The 21,230-nt window shown below is 48.6% G+C and overlaps 1 protein-coding gene across 2 annotated transcripts; it reads right to left on the bottom strand.

The window, feature by feature from the left end:
- Window positions 1-17,375: 17,375 nt before the first annotated feature.
- On the bottom strand, window positions 17,376-18,676 carry LOC123107279 (uncharacterized). 2 transcript variants are annotated; one of them, XM_044529274.1, is made up of 2 exons: window positions 18,146-18,676; window positions 17,376-18,067 (listed from the first exon to the last, which is right to left on the bottom strand). In XM_044529274.1, exons 1-2 carry the CDS (start codon window positions 18,508-18,510, stop codon window positions 17,719-17,721), a joined length of 714 nt encoding a protein of 237 aa, XP_044385209.1. In that variant the 5' UTR covers window positions 18,511-18,676; the 3' UTR covers window positions 17,376-17,718. The 2 variants fall into 2 exon arrangements, with proteins under 2 accessions (XP_044385209.1, XP_044385207.1); XM_044529272.1 differs by having other exon boundaries at window positions 17,376-18,676.
- Between the last annotated feature and the right edge of the window lie 2,554 nt (window positions 18,677-21,230).

The raw sequence follows: 21,230 nt of genomic DNA, 5'->3' as shown, positions 1-21,230 counted from the left end.
ATTAAGGTAAACCTAATCATAGCATGAAACATATGGATCCAAATCAGCCCCTTACGAAGCAACACATAAACTAGGGTTTAAGCTTCTGTCACTCTAGCAACCCATCATCTACTTATTACTTCCCAATGCCTTCCTCTAGGCCCAAATAATGGTGAAGTGTTATGTAGACGACGTTCACATAACACCACTAGAGGCTAGACAACATACATCTTATCAAAATATCAAACGAATACCAAATTCACATGACTACTAATAGCAAGACTTCTCCCTTGTCCTCAGGAACAAACATAATTACTCACAAAGCATATTCATGTTCATAATCAGAGGGGTAATAATATGCATATAGGATCTGAACATATGATCATACGTGCTTATGGAAAAGAACTTGCATGGCATCTTTTGTCCCCTCCCGTGGCAGCGGGGTCCTAGGGGAAACTAAGGGTTATTAAAGCCTCCTTTTAATAGAGTACCGGACCAAAGAATTAACACATGGTGAATACATGAAGTCCTCAAATTATGGTCATTGAGGGAGTCCTGGATTAGGGGGTATCCGGACATCCGAATTATATCCTTTGGCCGGACTGTTGGACCATGAAGATACAAGATTGAAGACTTCGTCCCTTGTCCGGATGGGACTCTACTTGGCGTGGAAGGCAAGCTAGGCAATACGGATATGTATATCTCCTCCTTTGTAACCGACCTTGTGTAACCCTAGCCCCCTCCGGTGTCTATATAAACCGGAGGGTTTTAGTCCGTAGGAGAACATACAATCATACCATAGGCTAGCTTCTAGGGTTTAGCCTCTCCGATCTCGTGGTAGATCAACTCTTGTAATATCCATATTATGAAGAATAATCAAGCAGGACGTAGGGTTTTACCTCCATCAAGAGGGCCCGAACCTGGGTAAAACATTGTGTCCCCTGCCTCATGTTACCATCCTCCTTAGACGCATAGTTCGGGACCCCCTACCCGAGATTCTCCAGTTTTGACACCGACATTGGTGCTTTCATTGAGAGTTCCTCTGTGCCATCAGCGTAAGGAAGGATGCCTCATCTCATTGTTAAAAACAACATTACCGCCGGGGGAGCCCTGGCTGTCGGCCAAACTCTCCGGCTAGGCAGTTTCATCATGACCGCCTGTTCGGCTGCTGCACCGACGATGACTTCTCGGGTCATCGAAAACAACCTCCACATCGGCTCGGAATTCGCTGAGCAGATGGATCCAATGGAGATCTCTTCCCTAAACAAGCTCTTGGATCGCATCGCCGCCTTGGGAGTCGCTACGGACTATGATCGGATTGGGCTTAAACCCGATCAAAGGGAGATTAACTCTCCACCGGTCACCCATCATGTTGCGGTGGTGGAGGAACAATGAGGCGATTCTTCCTCTATCTTGAGGACTAACTATGTCCGGATTCCTGAGCTCTCCGAGCCGGATACCCGTTTACGGGAGGACATCACCCAAGCCCTAAACCTAGAGTCAGGCAGCGGGCCAGACTCATCGGGCAACATCCTGGAATCCGAACTTCCAAGATCGGAAACTCCTCGGCCCCTGGGTCTCAGATCGGGTAGGGGTTCAGACTCAAACCCACCCACCCACCCAGACATAAACGATCTTTCTCACATTAGGCAAGAGCCCCTGGAAACAGTACATCACTATTGGGCTAGATTCCTCCTTGTGATGAACAAGGTTAAGGACTGCCGCGAGGAAGACGCAGTCTCACTTTTCTGCAATAACTGCACGGGCAAGGAAATCCTTAACGCCATAAGTCGCCGTGACATATCATGCTTCGCCGACTTGGCGTCCATAGTACGAAAGTACTGTGCGATGGAAAGTGCCTGGAAAACCGAAACGAAATTTTGGGATAATCCGGCTCCGAATATACACCCAGTCCGAAGTAAAAGGGTGCACTATCATAAGACACCCGAGTTAATTACAAAGAAGCAAAAAACCCTCTATAGGGCGTGGAACCGTATTGGAGGGATGGCTCAACGGACCCTGCAAAATTCATAGTACAGCGGATACCATACCAACACACAGCCTTAGAGCATGTTGGATACTCCGACAGGTGGCCAAAAGCGGCAAGGATCTTCTCATCCTAGATGCCACAGAGCACCATCCCAGGGATAACAATACGGTATTAACAGTCTTTGAGACCTTCGCATCAAATAATAGGCGCAAGGGAACACTCCGCAGCATTGCCAAAATCTGCCACGTAGCAGCAATAAATCCATGGAGTGACACGGCTATTACCTTCAATGCCAGTGACGAACCTAAATTCCGAACAGCCCGAGCACCAGCTGCACTGGTCCTCAGTCCAATTGTGGACGGCTTTCGACTCACCAAAGTACTCATGGACGGTGGCAGTGGATTAAACCTCATCTACGAAGAAACTCCTCAAAAAATGGAAATAGACTAGAACCGCATTGAGCAAAGCAGCACAACCTTCAGAGGAATCATCCCCAGTCGGGAAGCACGCTGTGCTAGGAAAATCACACTAGATGTGGTATTCGGCACGCTGGAGAACTATAGGTCCGAAGAAATTACATTCCAAGTGGCCCCGTTCAGTAGTGGATACCACGCCCTTTTGGGACGGGAGGCGTTCACGATCTTCCAAGACATACCCTATTATGGGTACATGAAGCTCAAAATGCCCAGGCCCAACGGAATCATCACTCTCGTTAGTGATCCGGACACAGCACTCCACGCCGAAAACAAAACATCCGCATTGGCCCTCGAGGCATTATCCGAAGCCCTTTCGGCCGAGGAATTAACTGCACTACGCTCCACAGTGGATAGGAACAACGTGATACTTGACAAGAGATCCAAGTCCACCTCTTTTAAACCAGCGGATGAAATAGTCAAATTCCAAGTCCATCCAACAGACCCTACAAAAACAGCCTCCATCGGGGCACAGTTAAACCCCGCCGTGGACGCCGCACTACGAGAGTTCCTGCGCGAGAATTGGGACATATTCGCCTGGCACCCCTCAGACATGCCAGGAATCCCATGCAGGCTGGCCGAGCACAGCCTCAATATCCTAAAGGGATTCAAGCCGGTCAAGCAGGCTCTTCGGCGTTTCTCTGAACCTAAGAGACAGGCTATGGGAGAGGAACTAGCCAAGTTATTGGAGGCCGGATTCATTAGAGAAATAAAACACCCGGACTGGCTAGCAAACCTGGTGATGGTACCAAAGAAGGACAAATCCTGGCGCCTATGTGTCGATTTCAAGGACCTCAACAAGGCTTGCCCAAAGGATCCCTTCCCCCTCCCCCGCATTGATCAAATTATCGATGCTACCGCAGGACACGAGTCATTGTGTTTCCTCGACGCATACTCCGGCTACCACCAAATCAAGATGGCGGAGTCCGACCAAGCCGCAACATCATTTATCACACCATACGGCCCATTCTGTTTCAACACAATGCCTTTTAGACTCAAAAACGCCGGTGCAACGTATCAACGCATGATTCAGACATGTCTGGAGAAATAGATCGGCAAAACAGTAGAGGCATACGTAGATGATGTGGTCATCAAAACCAAACACGCTGACTCTCTAATAGACGACTTGAGGCTCACATTCGACAACCTCCGAACATACGACATCAAGCTCAATCCGGAAAAATGCGTTTTCGGCGTACCAGCCGGAAAGCTCCTGGGCTTCATTGTCTCCAGTAGAGGGATTGAAGCTAATTCGGCAAAAATTCGAGCTTTGTCAGAGTTGGCTACCCCAATAGACCTCAAACAAATCCAGAAATTAACTGGATGTGTGGCGGTTCTAAGCCGCTTTATCTCCCGCTTAGGAGAAAAGGCATTACCCCTTTATCGCCTCCTTCGGCGCACCGAACACTTCGAGTGGACGGACGCCACCACAACCGGATTGGAAGAAATAAAAGCCATACTGGCAACCAACCCAATCCTGGCCGCGCCAAACATTGGCGAACCAATGCTGTTATACATTGCGGCAACTCATCAGGTTGTAAGCGCAGTGCTCGTCGTCGAACGAGAAGCGGACGGACATAAATTCCCTCTTCAAAAGCCGGTATATTATGTATCCACTATCCTCACTCCATGAAAATCACAGTACCCACATTATCAAAAGATAGCCTATGCGGTATTCATGGCATCCCGGAAGCTGCGACACTACTTTCAAGAGTGTTCGATTACAGTAGCCTCGGAAGTGCCACTTAATGATATTATAAACAACCGCGACGCCACGGGCCGGATTGCCAAATGGGCCATTGAGCTCCTCCCGTTCGACATAACATACAAACCTCGGCGAGCCATTAAATCGCAAGTATTGGCTGACTTTGTCGCCGAATGGACGGAAGCCAAACTCCCTAAAGAGTACGGCGCATACTCCAATTGGATCATGCACTTCGACGGCTCCAAAATGCTGGCCGGTCTGGGGGCTGACGTCGTCCTGACATCCCCAACCGGAGATACCGTTCAGTACGTACTACAGATACTGTATATAGACTCCAACAACGCAGCCGAATATGAAGCCCTGTTGCATGGTCTTCAGATGGTAGTCTCCATGGGCATTCAACACCTGGAGGTGCGTGGGGATTCGAACCTCGCAATATCCCAAATAAATGGAGACTTCGATGCCAAGGATCCGAAGATGGCGGCCTATCGAAACACCGTCCTAAAGATGTCAGCTTGGTTCGAGGGGCTCGAATTTCACCATGTGGCTCGGGAAAACAATCAGGCGGCGGATATCCTCGCCCGCATCGGCGCAAAACGCGACGCGGTCCCCCCCAACATCTTTTTGGAGATGTTGTTTAAGCCATCGGTGGTATGGGAAGGGGACACCGGTAACAATAGTCCGGACCCGGCCAAAATGCCCGATACCGAACACTCTGACATAATCGGAGGCTCTGCCACCGAAATAACACCTTCAGCCCACGTAATAATGGTCGTCATCGCCCCGTGGACAGAACCATTCCTGGCCTACCTAACTAGGCAGGAACTTCCCGAGGACCAAAATGAGGCACGCTGCATAGTGCGGCGATCTAAAGCCTACAGGGTCCACGAGGGAGAGCTGTATAAGAAAAGCACTACCGGAGTCCTTCAAAGGTGCATCTCCGAAGAGGAAGGGCGGAAGCTTTTGGCAGAAATTCACGCCGGACTCGGCGGCCACCACGCCGCAGCCCGGGCCCTTGTAAGCAAGGCCTTCCGTACAGGTTTTTATTGGCCGACGGCCCGGGCAGACGCACAGGACTTGGTCCAACGCTGCGCCGGTTGCCAGCTTTTTGCAAACCAAAGCCATATGCCACCCACCGCCCTCCAAACAATCCCCATTACCTGGCCTTTCGCGGTCTGGGGGCTTGACATGGTTGGACCCCTTAAAGGGGGAACCCATAAGAAAAAAAATACTTACTGGTCATGGTGGATAAATTCACCAAATGGATAGAAGCCAAACCTGTTAAAACAGCTGAATCCGGACCGGTGATAGACTTCATATCCGGAGTTGTACACCGTTATGGCGTCCCCCACAACATCATCACTGACAACGGCACGAACTTCACAGCCGACGAGGTAAAACTCTGGTGCAGCAACATGGGCATCAAGCTCGATTATGCTCCCGTCTATCACCCACAAACCAACGGCCAAGTTGAGCGAGCAAATGGTCTTATCATGAGTGGCATTAAACCCAGATTAGTGCGGTCCTTAAAGGAGTCTAACACGCACTGGGTAGAGGAGCTCGATTCCGTACTCTGGGGGCTGCGGACCACGCCGAATCGCACTACCGAATATACACCCTTCTTTATGGTGTACGACACAGAGGCAATTCTTCCCTGCGACATAATTCATGGCTCACCTCGAGTGCGCATGTACAAAGAAAGAGAAGCCGACCTCGATCAGCAAGACAGTCTAGACACCCTGGAGGAGGAGCGCGACGTGGCAAAAGCCCGTTCCACATTTTATCAGCAACAGGCTCGCAGATACCAAAGCAGAGAAGTACGTGCCAAAACTTATAACGTTGGCGAGTTAGTTCTACGCCTGCCAGAGAAGGTCCCTTCATTATTGACCAAGTTCTGACCGGTGGTGCGTACCGTCTATGGGATGCATCGGATAATCGACTTGAGCCGAACCCATGGAACGCAGCCAGGCTTCGAAGATTCTACGCCTAGCGCCGGACTCTATGTCCGTCTCCTTCCTCTGTCCATTTTTTGCATATACATTATCTTTCTTTTTTCTCTTTCTTTATTTTATTCTTTCTCTAGGCCTTCAAGGGCCAACTTGTGCCTCGCTTGCACATTATAGATGCGCTAACCGCGCTCATTATACCTGGGGGCTTCTTACACAGAAGCTTAATTATCTATCTGGGCTTCACGCCTCGCACATGTGTTATTCTTCCGCATGTACCTTTTCTTCGCCACTATATGCATCGATATGACTTAAGTTTTGGCCAAGCTGAGTTGCCTGGCTCTTGTATTTATGCCCTACGTTCCCGTTAATTCGGCTAGGGCATAAGGGGAGCACCTCTGCGATTGTTATTGCCGGGTCAGCCGGATGTGTACCTCAGACTGGGTGAAGCCGAAAGCGTTCTTAAGGGAATATTCAGTCGGCGAACAAAAGATGATTTTTATTTATTTTCCATATGTGCCCCCAGATGTTTTTGCCTGCATTTCCTCTTGCAGTACGGACATGCACTTTAGGGCATGCATACCCAGGGAAAGGAACCCTTAACGTAACTATTCTCCCTGGAAGATGTTTCTTACTACCCATGTAATATAACATAACTAGTTGGGCACTTGTCTGTTCAAGCACTAATGACCCCTACACCTGGTCTCCACGCATACCCCGGTTCTTATATAACTGAGCGGGTATTCGGACACACTCCGGACTATCGGGTCCCGAGGTTGAAGCGAAAAGGTCCGCCATGACAAATGATCTACAATCCGGCTAGAAGGCATTATACATGTCACTTTAATTACATAGTCATGTAGAGTGACTAAATTCCTCTTCTATACCATCCAACAGGCGGTCTAGACTACAATCCTGTTGGGAATACTTTGCGGCTAATTCTACTTGCCCATACACTAAGCTAACGGGGATCTCTTTCCCATCGGGCCCCACAGGTCCGACCTCGGCCATGTGGTTCGGGTCAGTCTTGGTATACCGCGTCTTCACCATGGCCCAGGCTTCCCTGGCACCTTGACGGCAGGCCGATATCTTCCATAATCGGAAGCGCCGCCGTGCTCCCTTGAGCTTCTCCGCAAGCTCTCCAATGCCTTCTGGCAGGGAGACGGCTGGACACAAGGCCTGGGCAACACCTTGCATCACCTGCCGAACTTGTTCGTGTAGTTGTGAGAGCTCGAATAGAAGATCACCCGCAGACCCGGGCATCTCCTCCGCGGGACGACCCGTCAGCATACCTGCAGACATAACTCTGTTAGCCGGCTTCTCCGCCGACCCCTTTTTTAAGGGTTCGTTCAAGCACTTACTGAAAATGCCGCGTCGAAGCCGCTTATTCTCCTTCTCGGAGTCCGCAAGCTGGGCTCGAACATCTTTCAGTTCCACGCTCAGCTTGGTATTGGCGTCTTGGAGATTGTTTTTCTCCCGCCTGACCTCAGTCAGCACGCGTTCGCCAGCCTTTAGCTGTCGTACGGCATGCTGGTCCTCCGGATTCTCTCCGGATTCATCTGCAATATCTATTGTTAGATCTGCAGCCACGCCGCACGCTATATGGTACCTGTCATTCTTTGAAAGAAATGTTACCAGCTGGGGACTTTTTAGGTTCCTTCAATGCGGCAACAGCGGCCCAAAGTTGGGTCTTGCATTCCTCCAGCTCCTGTGACAGTCGAGTATTCTTCTCTGTAAGAACCTGCACAATAAGATGATCCTTAAATCAGTTCTGCTAACTGTTTCAAGTCTCAGGGGCTACTGATACATATAATCGTCAGATTTGCTTACCCGTACATCCTTTACATACTGGTCCGTGGCTCTGGCTAGACCATTTTGAGCAGCACGGAGGTACGCCTCTCCAGAATTGAAGGCATCAAATGCCTCTGGTGAGAAGCAAGCGTCGCGGAGTACGGCCCGGCGACGCCTATGATTCATGGCGCTCTCCACTTCTGAATTCGTAGCGGATAGCCTATCCGCATCCTCTGTAGGGGGAGTATCCGGTGTCCGCCCCATGTCGGCTTCCGCCTCTATGTCCGGTCCTGGAGCCCGACTGGTGGAAGCGTGATCGGCAGCCTCACCGGACATATTCCGGCGAGCGTTTTTTCTGTTAAAGAAACATGGACGTCATTACATTTCAAGAAAGACGACAACCACGGAGCGGGGTTTCTGTCATACCTCTGCGCCGGCGTCTCCGTCCTGACCGCCTTCCTTTTTGGCCTGCCCGGCCTCGGTGCCTCTTGTTGGCGAGTTGCTGCGGGTTCGGCATGGCGTCCCGAATGCCTTCCCTGTAAAACACCATATGTATATGGTAGGTGAAGTGTCTAAAAGGGGATCCTAGTTTTTGGAGTTGGGATTTTTGGTTTTTCTTACGTGCGACGCAGGAAGCAGTCCGGGATAGTCGGCCGTAATGGCCACCATGGCGTCATCACAGCTTAATTGATAGAACTGCCGGTCTATCAGCTCCACGAATATGTCCGGATCTTCTTCGAGTCCGGGACCGAGGGCCCGGTCAGGGTCCTCTGGTTGTGGAGATGGGCTGCTGACCTCCCTTATGGCTTTTCGCAGTTCCTGCCGCAAAATGGCAAGGTGAGTACCTACGACAAAGAATGCGGGAAGAATGGGAGTAAGGAGATATAACTCACCCAGCTTGGAGGGTTGTACATGGAGAATCCATCCCGTGGCTTGATGCAGATGAACTCCTCTTCCTCTCCCTTGAACAATTCGGACAGAATTTTTGCTAAAGCGGCAGCGTTGTCCGGACCCTTACGCCCGCAACGGGTGGCGTCATCTTCCCCGTTAAAACACCACAAGGGGTGCCCTCGATATTGAAGTGGTTGCACTCCCCGCATTATGCATATTGACATAACCTCGATTACTGTCAATCCTGATTGAGCCAGCGCTTTAATCCGGTTCATCAGGTAAAGGACTTCTCCGTTGTCTTCCTCCTGGGGGCTCCGTGGGCGCCAACTTCGGCGTTTCTTCAGAGGAGCATTGCTGAACTCAGGAAGACCCCACCGAACAGGGTCCGGAAGGGGGACGTCCTCCATATAAAACCATTCCGAAGGCCAGTCTTCGGACGTCTTCTTCGGAGTACCGGACAGGTATCCGGTTTCGGCGATGCGCCATATTTCGGCTCCGCCCACTTGATAAAGTGACCCCTTCTGTGTGCGAGGGACGAGGCAAAATAACCTTTTCCACAGCTCGAAATGAGCCTCGCAGCCCAGGAATAACTCGCAGAGGGCAACATAGCCTGCGATGTGTAAAATGGAAGCAGGGGTGAAATTATGCAGTTGGAGGCCGTAAAACTCCAGGAGCCCGCGGAAGAACGGATGAATTGGAAATCCGAGTCCCCTCAATAAATAAGGAACAAGGCATACCCGCTCCCCCATAGAGGGGCTGGAGAAGCTCTCCGCCTGCTCCCCGCCATTGTAGGTGGCGAGCCTGGCTCGGACGAGCACCATATACGCTGGAGGGAGAAATCCCTTAGTCTGCAGTTCGACTAATCGACTGTGTGGGACTGAACACCTCTTCCAATCACCGGGCTTAGGGCTACGGGGGCGGGAGGAGGAGCTGCGGAGGTGGGCCATGCTGGAGTGGATCTTTCCAAAGCGCGCTCCGATGGATTCTCGCTGGGGGAGGATGGTATGGATTGGATCTAATAATCCCCATCCCTTTAATAGACAATTTATTTATCTGGCTAGGGGGCGAATGTAAAAATGCCCTGGCACCTCGCATTCATTCGACGCGTGGAAGATAGCCCTTATTGGGCGCAGAAGCCAAGAGGTCCAACATTTATGGGACCGGACACTGCTTAACAAATGTTGGAAATTTGGAGAAGAACCCGCCTTGCAATGCCGAAGACAACACTGCGCGCCGGACTCATCGTCATTGAAGCCTGGTTCGGGGGCTACTGAGGGAGTCCTGGATTAGGGGGTATCTGGACATCCGGATTATATCCTTTGGCCAGACTGTTGGACCATGAAGATACAAGATTGAAGACTTCGTCTCGTGTCCAGATGTGACTCTACTTGGCGTGGAAGGCAAGCTAGGCAATACGGATATGTATATCTCCTCCTTTGTAACCGACCTTGTGTAACCCTAGCCCCCTCCAGTGTCTATATAAACCGGAGGGTTTTAGTTCGTAGGACAACATACAATCATACCATAGGCTAGCTTCTAGGGTTTAGCCTCTCCGATCTCGTGGTAGATCAACTCTTGTAATACCCATATTATCAAGAATAATCAAGCAGGACGTAGGGTTTTACCTCCATCAAGAGGGCCCGAACCTGGGTAAAACATCGTGTCCCCTGCCTCCTGTTACCATACGCCTTAGACGCACAGTTCGGGATCCCCTACCCGAGATCCGCCGGTTTTGACACCGACAGTCATCACCGGGAGCGGTCCCGATTATTGTCACTTCGGGGTTGCCGCATCATAACACATAGTAGGTGACTATAAACTTGCAAGATAGGATCAAGAATGCTCATATATTGATGAAAACATAATAGGTTCAGATCTGAAATCATGACACTCGGGCCCTAGTGACAAGCATTAAGCATAGCAAAGTCATAGCAACATCAATCTCAGAACATAGTGGATACTAGGGATCAAACCCTAACAAAACTAACTCGATTACATGATAAATCTCATCCAACCCATCACTGTCTAGCAAGCCTACGATGGAATTACTCACGCACGGTGGTGAGCATCATGAAATTGGTGATGGAGGATGGTTGCTGATGACGACGGCGATGGATTCCCCTCTCCGGAGCCCCGAACAGACTCCAGACCAGCCCTCCCGAGAGAGTTTAGGGCTTGGCAGCGGCTCCGTATCGTAGATGAATCTTTCTCCCTGATTTTTCTCCCCGAACACGAATATATGGAGTTGGAGTTGAGGTCGGTGGAGCTCCAGGGGGCCCACGAGGCAGGGGGCAGGCGCGCCCCCACCCTCGTGGCTAGGGTGTGGGCCCCTTGGCCTTGATTCTTTGCCAGTACTTTTTATTATTTCCAAAAATAATCTCCGTGGAGTTTTAGGTCATTCGGAGAACTTTTGTTTCTGCACATAAATAACACCATGGCAATTCTGCTGAAAACAGCGTCAGTCCGGGTTAGTTCCATTCAAATCATGCAAGTTAGAGTCCAAAACAAGGGAAAAAGTGTTTGGAAAAGTAAATACAACGGAGACATATCACACCACAACGTCCCGCAGATCACCTTCGTTCAAGCCCAATCCTTCCATCATTGCTGCCAGATCCGTCTCTGCTGCACCCGAGGATGCGCCATCTTCCTTACTTCGCTTGCCCGAAGAAACCAGGTCCACGAGCGGTAGGGTCCCCATCACTTTGTCCGCTCCTGCCATGGTCAGGGTCCTGGAACCCTGATCGCCGGTGGGGGGAAGAAGGCAGGGTAGATCGGGATCTCTACGACGGGGAGACGAGTCGTCGCCGCCTAGAGGAAGAAAAACCCTAGCGAGAGGAGAAATTGGCGAAAACAGATCGGATGGGCTGGGGGTGGTGGCTAGTAATAACCAAATAGCCGGCGCTCACCCACGTGGTAGTTGGGCCAGCCTACTAAGCACGAGCGCTCTGGCCCGTCACTCGGGTCACTTTGAAATCATGACGATGTTATAGGAGAGCAATTAGTTGACGAGTGCTCCTGCCTGGCTAGCTAGGATTTCTCGTGCCACCGTCATAGTCGCCGCCATCTAAGAAATTTTGGTCCCTCGCCTCCAGCTGTCATCTTGGCGTTGAGAGGCGGGGGGACCACGAATCTTCAAGACCTTTGTGTTCTTCGTCAACGTCTAGTGATCATCATAGTTTTGTGAGAATAAACTTTCTTTTGTTTTTTTGGCAGTGCCATGAGGTTAGAGAGTTGTCTGTCCTTGCAGATTTGATTATTTGGATCTGATGAGTTTATGTTGTTGTGTCAAGCATTTTTTGTTGGTTTGATTCTTTGTGAAGGTGAAATCTTTCATCGACACTATGGTGCAAATATAGCGATTCGACTGCCTGCACTTCTAGGAAATTATCCCCGGCCCAAGTACGTTTATCGATCAAGTCTTCCCATCTTTTTAGATGGGCGACTCAAGGCACTTTCTACAAACACTATTGGTAATGTCTGTGGATGTGAAAGAGTGACGAATCATTGCTCCAGTCTAATTGCAGCCTCTATACCGAAGTCTTTGAAGCATTTCTTAGTGCAGAGATTGATACCGTGAAGGTGTTTACAAGAGATTTCATTGTAATTCGTAGTGGTAGGAGTTACTTTATATTTTCTTGTATCTTAGATCCAAATCATTGTACCTGTAATTGTTATTGAGTATTAATAAAGTTACATGTTTCAAAAAAAAACAATCACAAAATTGTTTCTAAAGAAAGCAATCTCCAAATCATTTGTTCTGGGTTTATTGGACCAACTACCAAAAGGTACAAGAACAAGGAGACGCCAAGACCTGTATGTGCTCATTGTGTACTCCACGGGGTAATTCCTAAGCTAGATTCCCAAGACAAAATGACATGACGCAACTGGTAAGGCATTAAGGCGTGTGTCTTTTATCAACATGCCGAGTCTATTAAGCACTTATTTTTTGAGTGTAAGTTCGCTCGGGTGATTTGGACCATAGTTCAAGTAGCTTCAAATTTATACCCACCACGTAGTGCACGTAACATATTCGGCAACTGGTTGAGGGGTATTGATAAACAATTTTCTGCACATATTCTTGTGGGGGCGACTGCCTTATGCTGGGCATTGTGGCTTATCAGGAATGATGTGGTTTTTAATAAAAAATGTGTTTCATCTCCTATGCAGGTTATTCATGTATGTACGCGATGGCTTCGTATTTGGTCTATTCTGCAGAGGCCGGAGGACATGACCTTTTTATGATGGCGTCTACGCGGCTGGAGCGTATGGCCAGGAAGATTTTTCTCCCCCTATAAATGACGGTGTGATCTCCGGATAGGATCTGCCACATCATAGGCTGGATTAATTTATCTTTTTTAAGTTGTAAAACGATTTTATTTTTTGGGTCGGTTGGACTTTTTGACTGTATGCATCGAGTTATGCAGAGGTTGGGCATTCTTTCGATGCGATTGTATCATCTCGATATATCAGTTCAATGAAATGTCCTTCATCCAAAAAAAGACAAAACCATCCAATTCCGCTTGAAGCACGAAGCGACTGACGAGTGCTCTTTTTCCACGCAAAGGGCGTGGAATAGTCGATGAAACACGTGCAACACTCAATCGTGGGCCGGTCCATTGATAGAGAACATTCTTTTTTCTTTCTTTTGTCCAGCCGCCGCCACGTGTCGTGTGTTGAGCACTACATTTGGATTTCGGATTTCTGTTGTTCTATATATATATATTCGGATTTCAAATGATTTTTTTTGCTTTTCACGTTTTGTCGGGTTTTCCTTTGGCAATGGAGATTTCTTTTGTGAAGCACAGTTGTGCTTCTTGAAAAAAATATGCATTTCCATGAGATACACAATTGTATTTCTCCTGGAAGCACAAATTTGCTTCCGCGAGAAGCATAGCATGTGCTTTCACTTGTGCTTCTTGAATGTTGATAAGCACCGTCTGTGCCCACCACCCCCACCCCCAATATACACAAAACTTGAAAACCGCGACATGCTTCTGGGCTCCATTTTTTCTTCCTTTTCTTGGTATTCATTTTTGTTGTTGTCGTTTTTTAGTATTCGTTTTACTTTTGGTTTTCGATTTTTCCCTGTTTTTTCGTGGAAAAAGTTTGTCGAAACCTGTTAAGATGGGATTTAGTTTTAAAGATCTTGACACAAGAAATTCAACAATGAAATTTTTTGGTATTTGGATGCATGGTTCAAGAGATGAAATGTTTGAATAAACGAATGTATGAAAAAAGGAAAAAAAAATCATAAGTTATGACAAGTGGCACACATCGGCACCTGAGAATGGTGAGAAGTGACATTGCAAGGGTTAACCCTTAACTAGTGATTTCATGGTTTTATTTATCACTTTCGTACAACAACAATTGGGCTAGTATGTGTGGCATCATCCTCGCGCACCGAGGCCTCTACGGGCTGACCTAATTAGTCCTTTTAAATTCTGAAATAGAATTGTCCATATATACAAAGCAAAAATTTGCATGTGTAAAAGATGTTTAAAATTTTTGAAGTTTTTCCTTGAATTTCGAAAATGTTGGTGAATTTTAAAAATATCCATGAATCTTAAAAGTAATAATTTTTTTTAATAATATGTTCGTGAACTTAAAAAATGTTTGGGAATTTTAAATTTCTAAAGACTTTAAAAATTATGAATATAAAAATGATAAATATTTGGTCCCCCCTCCCCCAATTTTTTTAACCAGTTCTAAAGAACTTAAAAGAAGATCAAGTAGTTGGAAAATGTTCACGAATTCTAGAAAATATTCATGAATTTGGAAAGTGTATGTGAATTGAAAAAAATCATGAATTCGAAAAATGATCATGAATTCTTAAACAATCATCAATTAAGAAAATCTTCATAGCTGTTTTTGAAAATACCAACTCATATTGAAAATGTTTATCATGTATTTTAGAATGGTTGTTAGGCATTTAGAAAACATTCATAATGTATTTGAAACAAGTTCCTCACCTGTTTGAAAAAATAATGTGCATTTAAAAAATATTCATCGTGTATTCCAAATGTTTGTATTATGTTTGAAAACCCCCTCACCTATTTGCGAAATTGCATTGTGCATTTAAAATTGTTTGTATATTTTTTATATATTTAAAAGGTTTAGATGGAATAACTTAAAAAGGAAAAGGAGAATAGGAAAATGGAATAGGAAAAACCAAAAACATATAAGGAAAACAATTGGATATAAAAACAGAAATAAAATAAAATGGAAAACAAAAGTAAAAATATGAAGGGAATGTAAAATCAACTGAAAATGGCAAGATAAAAATTGTGCTAGATGTGTGCACTATCTAAGATAGTCATTTGATATGCAAAGTGAATACACTAGGATCAACACTTCCCCTAGATTTTATAGACCAACAACATAATGCGCAAATGATAACAAATGTGATCATCTAGTATGCATTTGCAATAACATGTGGTGAAGCAACATATAAGGGCAAGATAAAAATCATAGCTCCAAAACATGAAAGGTAAAGACATGATCAACGGGTTAGCATGTCTCACATGATGGTAAGTTAAGGTCTCCAAATAACCAAGTTCAAAAAGTGAATTCCACCCATGTAAAATCCGGAGGGACAACCTAATAGAACTCTCTTCCTCTTTGACATCAACATGTTCTCTTCATCTGAGGTTATCCATGAGAAACACAATCATAATATCGAATCACTTATGCTTGCAAAAGATGCGACTACTCTAGGCTGACGACACCATCTTAAGCTCACAAGTACTCCACAGATTATTTGTATTCCTATGACCGGCGAGTTTTAATAAAGCAGCTTCTGCCCTAAAAAGGGAAAATAATGATGCAACTTTATTATCAAGTACTTATATTCAAGTGAATAATGAGGGGTTGTTATCCGCAAAAAAAGGGGGTGGTTACATTAAAAAAATCCATGAGAAACGGCCTCTAAACCTGTGTCTGTGCAATGGTCGATGCTAGTCGAGGAACTGCACCGCAGCAGGAAGTCCTTGAGCTAGTTCGGTTGGCCTTTCTAGGATAGATGCTTAGTTTGGCAACAGAGTTTTTAGAGAACCATGGTAATTGAAAACCACAGTATTCAGATGTGTACACAATGAATACTACAGTTTCTTTAAACCATGTTTTTTCTCAGTTATGCCAAAACTACCTAGGTGTTTGGCTGGTGTTGTTATACTACAGTTTTGACTGATTGTAACGCTGGGTGACAGCTGAAACTAACTAAGCTACACGGCCTAACTGCTGCCGGTTGCATGCAGCTGCTACGCACAAGGTCAGCACGTCCGCACCTATGTAAGCAGATTTGTGTACTGCTGCTAACTAGAGAGGCGCAAGAAACAGATCGATCAGCCGGCCTTCAATGGCTGGATTAATTTAACCGGGAGGTGCATGATTGATCAAGAGCATGTGGCAACTTAAGTTCATCAATCAACTAGATTGAAGTAATATACAATCCTAGGAGCGTGCTGCTATCATATGTCTATACGTGCATGTACTCTTGGAGGCGGACCAAAATTCTTTGTGCATGTACGGTGCGCCATTTATACTGAATCGGGTACCTAGCATATATCCGGCTGCATACAAGTATATTCTCCAAGGACAAGGGCCAATCGATCTAATCAGTGCGCTACTCATCCAAAATTAATCGACAGCCAAAGACTCCATGGAGAAGCGTGCAAGATCACTAGAAACTAATCAGTGCCGTTATCCAATCCAGCCGCGTCGTATCTAATCTATATGCCACCCCTTGCAGCAGTCTTGCAATCGGACTGGACAGATACCTAAGGACAGAATATTGTAAGGCATAAACGAGCGCATACGAGGAGATAATACAGATCGTTTATCGTATAAGAGATGCAGGAAAATTAGGAGGCGATCACAGATGATATTCTTATCTTGACGTAGATGGCAACGTCAACTGCACTTTCTCTCCGTTCTGTTTAGAAAAAAGAGGTTGGGACCTTTTTTTTAAATACTTCAAAAATACCATGGTTTCTGGGATACTATGGTTTACAAAACTTCCGTTTTTTCTGAAGCCAAACACATCAAAGTATTCAAAACCAAGGTTTTTTCAAAAACCACGGTATTCTAGAAAAACTACAAAAATACTTTGCATCCAAACGCACCCTTATTTCTTTTTGCTTTTCTCATGTACTCCCTCTGATCCAGGATCAGATGGAGTATTTCTTAATGAAATGGGCAGAAAGCCCGCGTATCCCGTCAAAAGAAAAACCCCGTACCGTGGCTGTTGGCATGCAGGTTTGGCCGCGCAGCCAGCAGACGACTTCCAGTTAAGTCCCAACCGCACCGACGTGGCTGAACAGAAATGTTTGGACTCTCTTACAATTGTGTTTGTTAGGGGTGTTACAGTTGTTAGTTGTTGTGAGCCGACAATAAACCGGGATCGCGGAGCACACTCTTGCTGCAGCAGTGTCAAAATAAGCGGGACAAACAGATCCACAGGGATAAAGCCAGCTCGGAATATGCCTACAGATACACGCCCTGTAGTGGCATCGCCAGGCATACATTGTCACACTGTCACTCCACCATGAACCAAACCCAACCGAACACCCAGGAAAAGGGCAGGCAGCCCGTACCATCTGCTATGATACGCATGGGTTCCATGTCATTCCGAATTTCTGGTAGTACAACTAACTCGATCCACACGACACGCACCGCAGCTACTGACAAGCCAGAAACCGACTAGCTGACAAGAAACCCCCTCCCGACTTGTCTGGATGAAAAGAAAGCTAGTACTAGTAGTACCTTCCCAGGTTCAGAGATGTGCTGTGCTGCACTGCACTACCAATGTGGCAGTCTACTGTAACATCAGTTCATGGTGCATAATCATCATGTAAAAGGGGCAGGGGATCGGACTGATCGAAACGCCTTCGTCTTCCTCTGGCTGACTGCACTGCACTGCACTTGCTTCCGACGATCATCGATTGATCAGACTTGCATGCAGCCGTTCCCGTTCGCCTTGCCGTTGACGCAGCCGCTGCTGTGCTCCTTCGTCCCTCTGTCGCCGGCGACGTTCACCATGTCGAGGTTGTAGAGTATCGGGATCATGACGAGGGAGGAGAGGAAGGCGAGCAGCGGGCCGAAGATCCAGAGCAGGAGGGGCACCCCGGCGTAGAAGAGCCTGTTGCCCACGAAGTTGAGCGTGAAGCTCCTCTCGAGGATCTCGCCCACGTAGTCGCTCACGGCGCCGGCCGGCAGCTGCAGGCCGACCAGGCGGGCGCCGTCGTCGTCCTTTTCGGCGTCGGGGAGGGGGAGGCAGGAGGTGTTGATGAGGAAGCTGGCTTGGTTGAGGAAGCAGATGGTGAGGGTGTGGCAGAGGAATGAGAAGAGGAAGACGAGCAGCAGCGCCACGTACTTGAGCGCCATCATGTACTCCCCGTGCGCGCCGAACACGGCGTCGCTCAGCGGCTTCTTCACCGAGTAGGTGCTGCTGAGCACGGCGGCGATGCCGGTGCAGAAGAGCACCGAGGTGGTGGCCATGAGCGTGGACCCCATGATGACGTTCCGGATCGACTGCACCACCAGCACCCCCTTCTTGTCGTCGTTGTCCCGCATCATGCCGGCCGCCCAGAGCCGGCGCGCCGCCGAGTAGACGCCGAAGGCCGTGGAGAGCGGGCGGCGCCGCACCGCGCGCCACAGCCAGGCGTGGTACAGCGCCGGGAGGAGGAGCCCCAGTGGGATCAGGATGAGGTCCAGGTAGCTCTCCCTCCACGCCACCATGATTGATCGATCGGCAGACGACGATGATCGAGCGAACAAGAACCAAGAAAGCGTAAGCGTGTGGCACTAGCACGCTTCTCTGTCGATCGATGGCTCCTGAATTTGGGGGAGGCGTTGGTTGCTTTGTGGCGATGAACCGTGTGGAGCTGGCTATCTGTCTACCTGTCCGTGGATGGGTGCTTTATATAGGGTGAGCTGAGCTGGGGGAAGGGAGTTGAAGCTGAGGCGGTGGGAGAGAGAGAGAGATAGTGGTGTCTTACACAACGGCCACGAGGATCCTTTTTGCTGGTGGTCAATCAGCTGAAAGTAGCAAGCGGTGGACTGAAGGCTACCTCCTTCGTGAGTCACTGCCCGATCCATCGACCTCCTTCGTGAGTCACTGCCCAGACTAACAAAAAGAATGCCAATCGATCCATCGCAAGTTGCGTACGTACGTCGCCCTTCATTCGTCTGCTGGTTCGGTCAATGGTTATTAGGCCAACTCTAACGCATGACTCCAAACGGACGAACGTTCGTTTTGTTCGGATTTCATTTGTATGAAGCGACAAAACGGACATCCATGTTCGGTTTTGCCCGTTCGTCGGTCGGTGCATCCAACGCGCGGTCACATCGCAACGTGTCGGCATTCAATTAAAAAAAGCAGCCACGCATTTAAAAAACACTTAAAACATAATTATGCATTAACATGTACTTAAAACTGTTGAAACAGGTCTCAGGTGCATAGTAAACTTAACTTAAACTTAAAAAAGAAAAAAAAATGTCGTCGTCGTTTCCACGCCCTGCCGTTCTCATCGTTGTCCATGATGAGGTCGATGTACGGTGGCGGCGTCCAGAGGTGGGCTGGAAGCGCCTGCGGGAGCCGCGTGGCCGGTCGCGCCTGCACCACCTCTGCTGGTGGCGGCGACGGCTCCGGTGAACGTGGGTGCGTGGGCGCCCATGCCTCGGCGCCCACCCAGTCGGTAATCTCCTCCGTCGTGGACGACCACGTTCACCTCTGGCCCACCATGCGCGGGTTCCACTTGTCGATGTGGGGACTCCTCCACCACCTCCTCCTTCACCTCCTCTTTGACGACCATTTTTCAGATGGCAACGTCTCCCAGTAGCGCCGGCAAATGTCGGCCCCGGCGTAGGGCCGAAAGCGCTGAGGGACCGCCGCCAGCGAGATGCTGAATGTCTGTTGCGTGGACGATGGGGAGCGGGTGGAGCGGTGGCGACTGAAGGAGGACCCGACCTCGTGGTAATGCCTCCCCTTGCGACCGGAATCCACCAGACCATGGCGGCCGGTGAGGAGATGGACGAGAAGTGGAGGAGGAGCGTCGAGGATGAACTTGTGTTTGGTGTCGGGGCTCGAGGAGGCACGTGGGGACGGGAGTGGAAGCGTGGACTGGTCGGTCCATGACTTCCGCATTAAGAAGGACGGTGACCGCTGTTCATGGGTGGCTGGCAGGTGGGATCCGTCCATTCGTGCGCATAAATGTGGGCGGTGAGAGATAGGTGGGCGGCCGACAGACGGGCCCCGAGACAGACGAGGAGCAGGCGCGTGAGCGTCCGTTTCGGTGTCCATGTGAATGTAAACCAGACGCAAATTTATGCTGGAAATGGGTGAAATCGGACGTCAAACAAATATTTTTTGCGAACAAGGTCGTGCATTGGGCTGTTGTCTCTGTCCGTTTGAGTCAAAACTGACTCGGCCGAACATAATGGGTCTAGCATTGAAGTTGGCCTTAGGGGCTATTTGGTTCTAAGACTAGCATTGCCACACTTTATCACATATTTTTGCCAAATTTGCCAAAGGTTTTCATCAAAATGAGAGCCACAAGTTGGCAAGCCTAATGAAATCTTGCCACACTTTTTGTGTGTATGCCATGTGGGGCCCAAGTGTGGCTTGAACCAAACATTCACCTAAGTTGGTCAAACTTGCCTAACCTTAGGTGTGGCAATCTTCGGCAAAGTTAAGGGGCTGTTTGGATTGTGACTATCTTTGCCATATGTTGCCACATGATTTTTGCCACACTTGTCACACTTTCCTTACTTGAGTTGTTCAAATTGTTAGCCACACTTTCGCTTGCCTAAGAGAATCTTGCCATACTTTTTGTGTCTATGACATGTGGGGTTCACTGCTCATAAGAAATTCCTTGCCTCAAGTGTGGCTAGAATCAAACACCTACCTAATTTCGTCAAACTTGACTAAGGTTAGGTGTGGCAAAGTGTGGCAATATGTGACTAGAAACCAAACAGCCGTTAGAGCATCTCCAGCCGGCCCCCCAGGATGCCCCCCGCGAGCACTTTTTGGACGCCGGCGCTTAATTTTTCTCCCACCGGAACCCCAAGAGCTCAGTTTTCGTCGGATTTAGCCAAAATTAGCGCCGGCGCGCGCAGGCGAAACCCAGCCTACCGGGGGGCTCTTGGGGGAGGAGAGAGAAGGCTTTGCATGTCTTTTGGCCCACAGTCAGCCTCTCTTCACCCTTTTTCTCCAGCCCCACCCACGTGCACTCTCTCTTTTCCTTCTCACCTCCACGCGCGCCTGCCTCGCCTCGCCGCCTTGCTCTTCTCCTCGCCGCGCGCCTGCCTCGCCTCCTTGCTCCTCTCCTCGCCGCGCACCTGCCACGCTGCACTCGCCATCTAAGGCCCCGCCTGCCTCGCTGCACCCGGGAGGGAGGGGAAGACGCCGCTGCCGCCACGCGCTCTGGACGAGTACGAGGCCGCTGCGTGGCCGGGGC

Source organism: Triticum aestivum, chromosome 5A, assembly GCF_018294505.1.
Source record: "Triticum aestivum cultivar Chinese Spring chromosome 5A, IWGSC CS RefSeq v2.1, whole genome shotgun sequence".
NCBI lineage: Eukaryota > Viridiplantae > Streptophyta > Magnoliopsida > Poales > Poaceae > Triticum > Triticum aestivum.
The sequence above is the reverse complement of the archived record's forward strand: the minus strand, read 5'-3'. Positions and strand labels throughout refer to the sequence as shown.

Coding starts and splice junctions, on each gene's coding strand:
- LOC123107279 (XM_044529272.1), bottom strand. CDS start 18,510: ATGGTGGCGTGGAGGGAGAGCTACCTGGACCTCATCCTGATCCCACTG.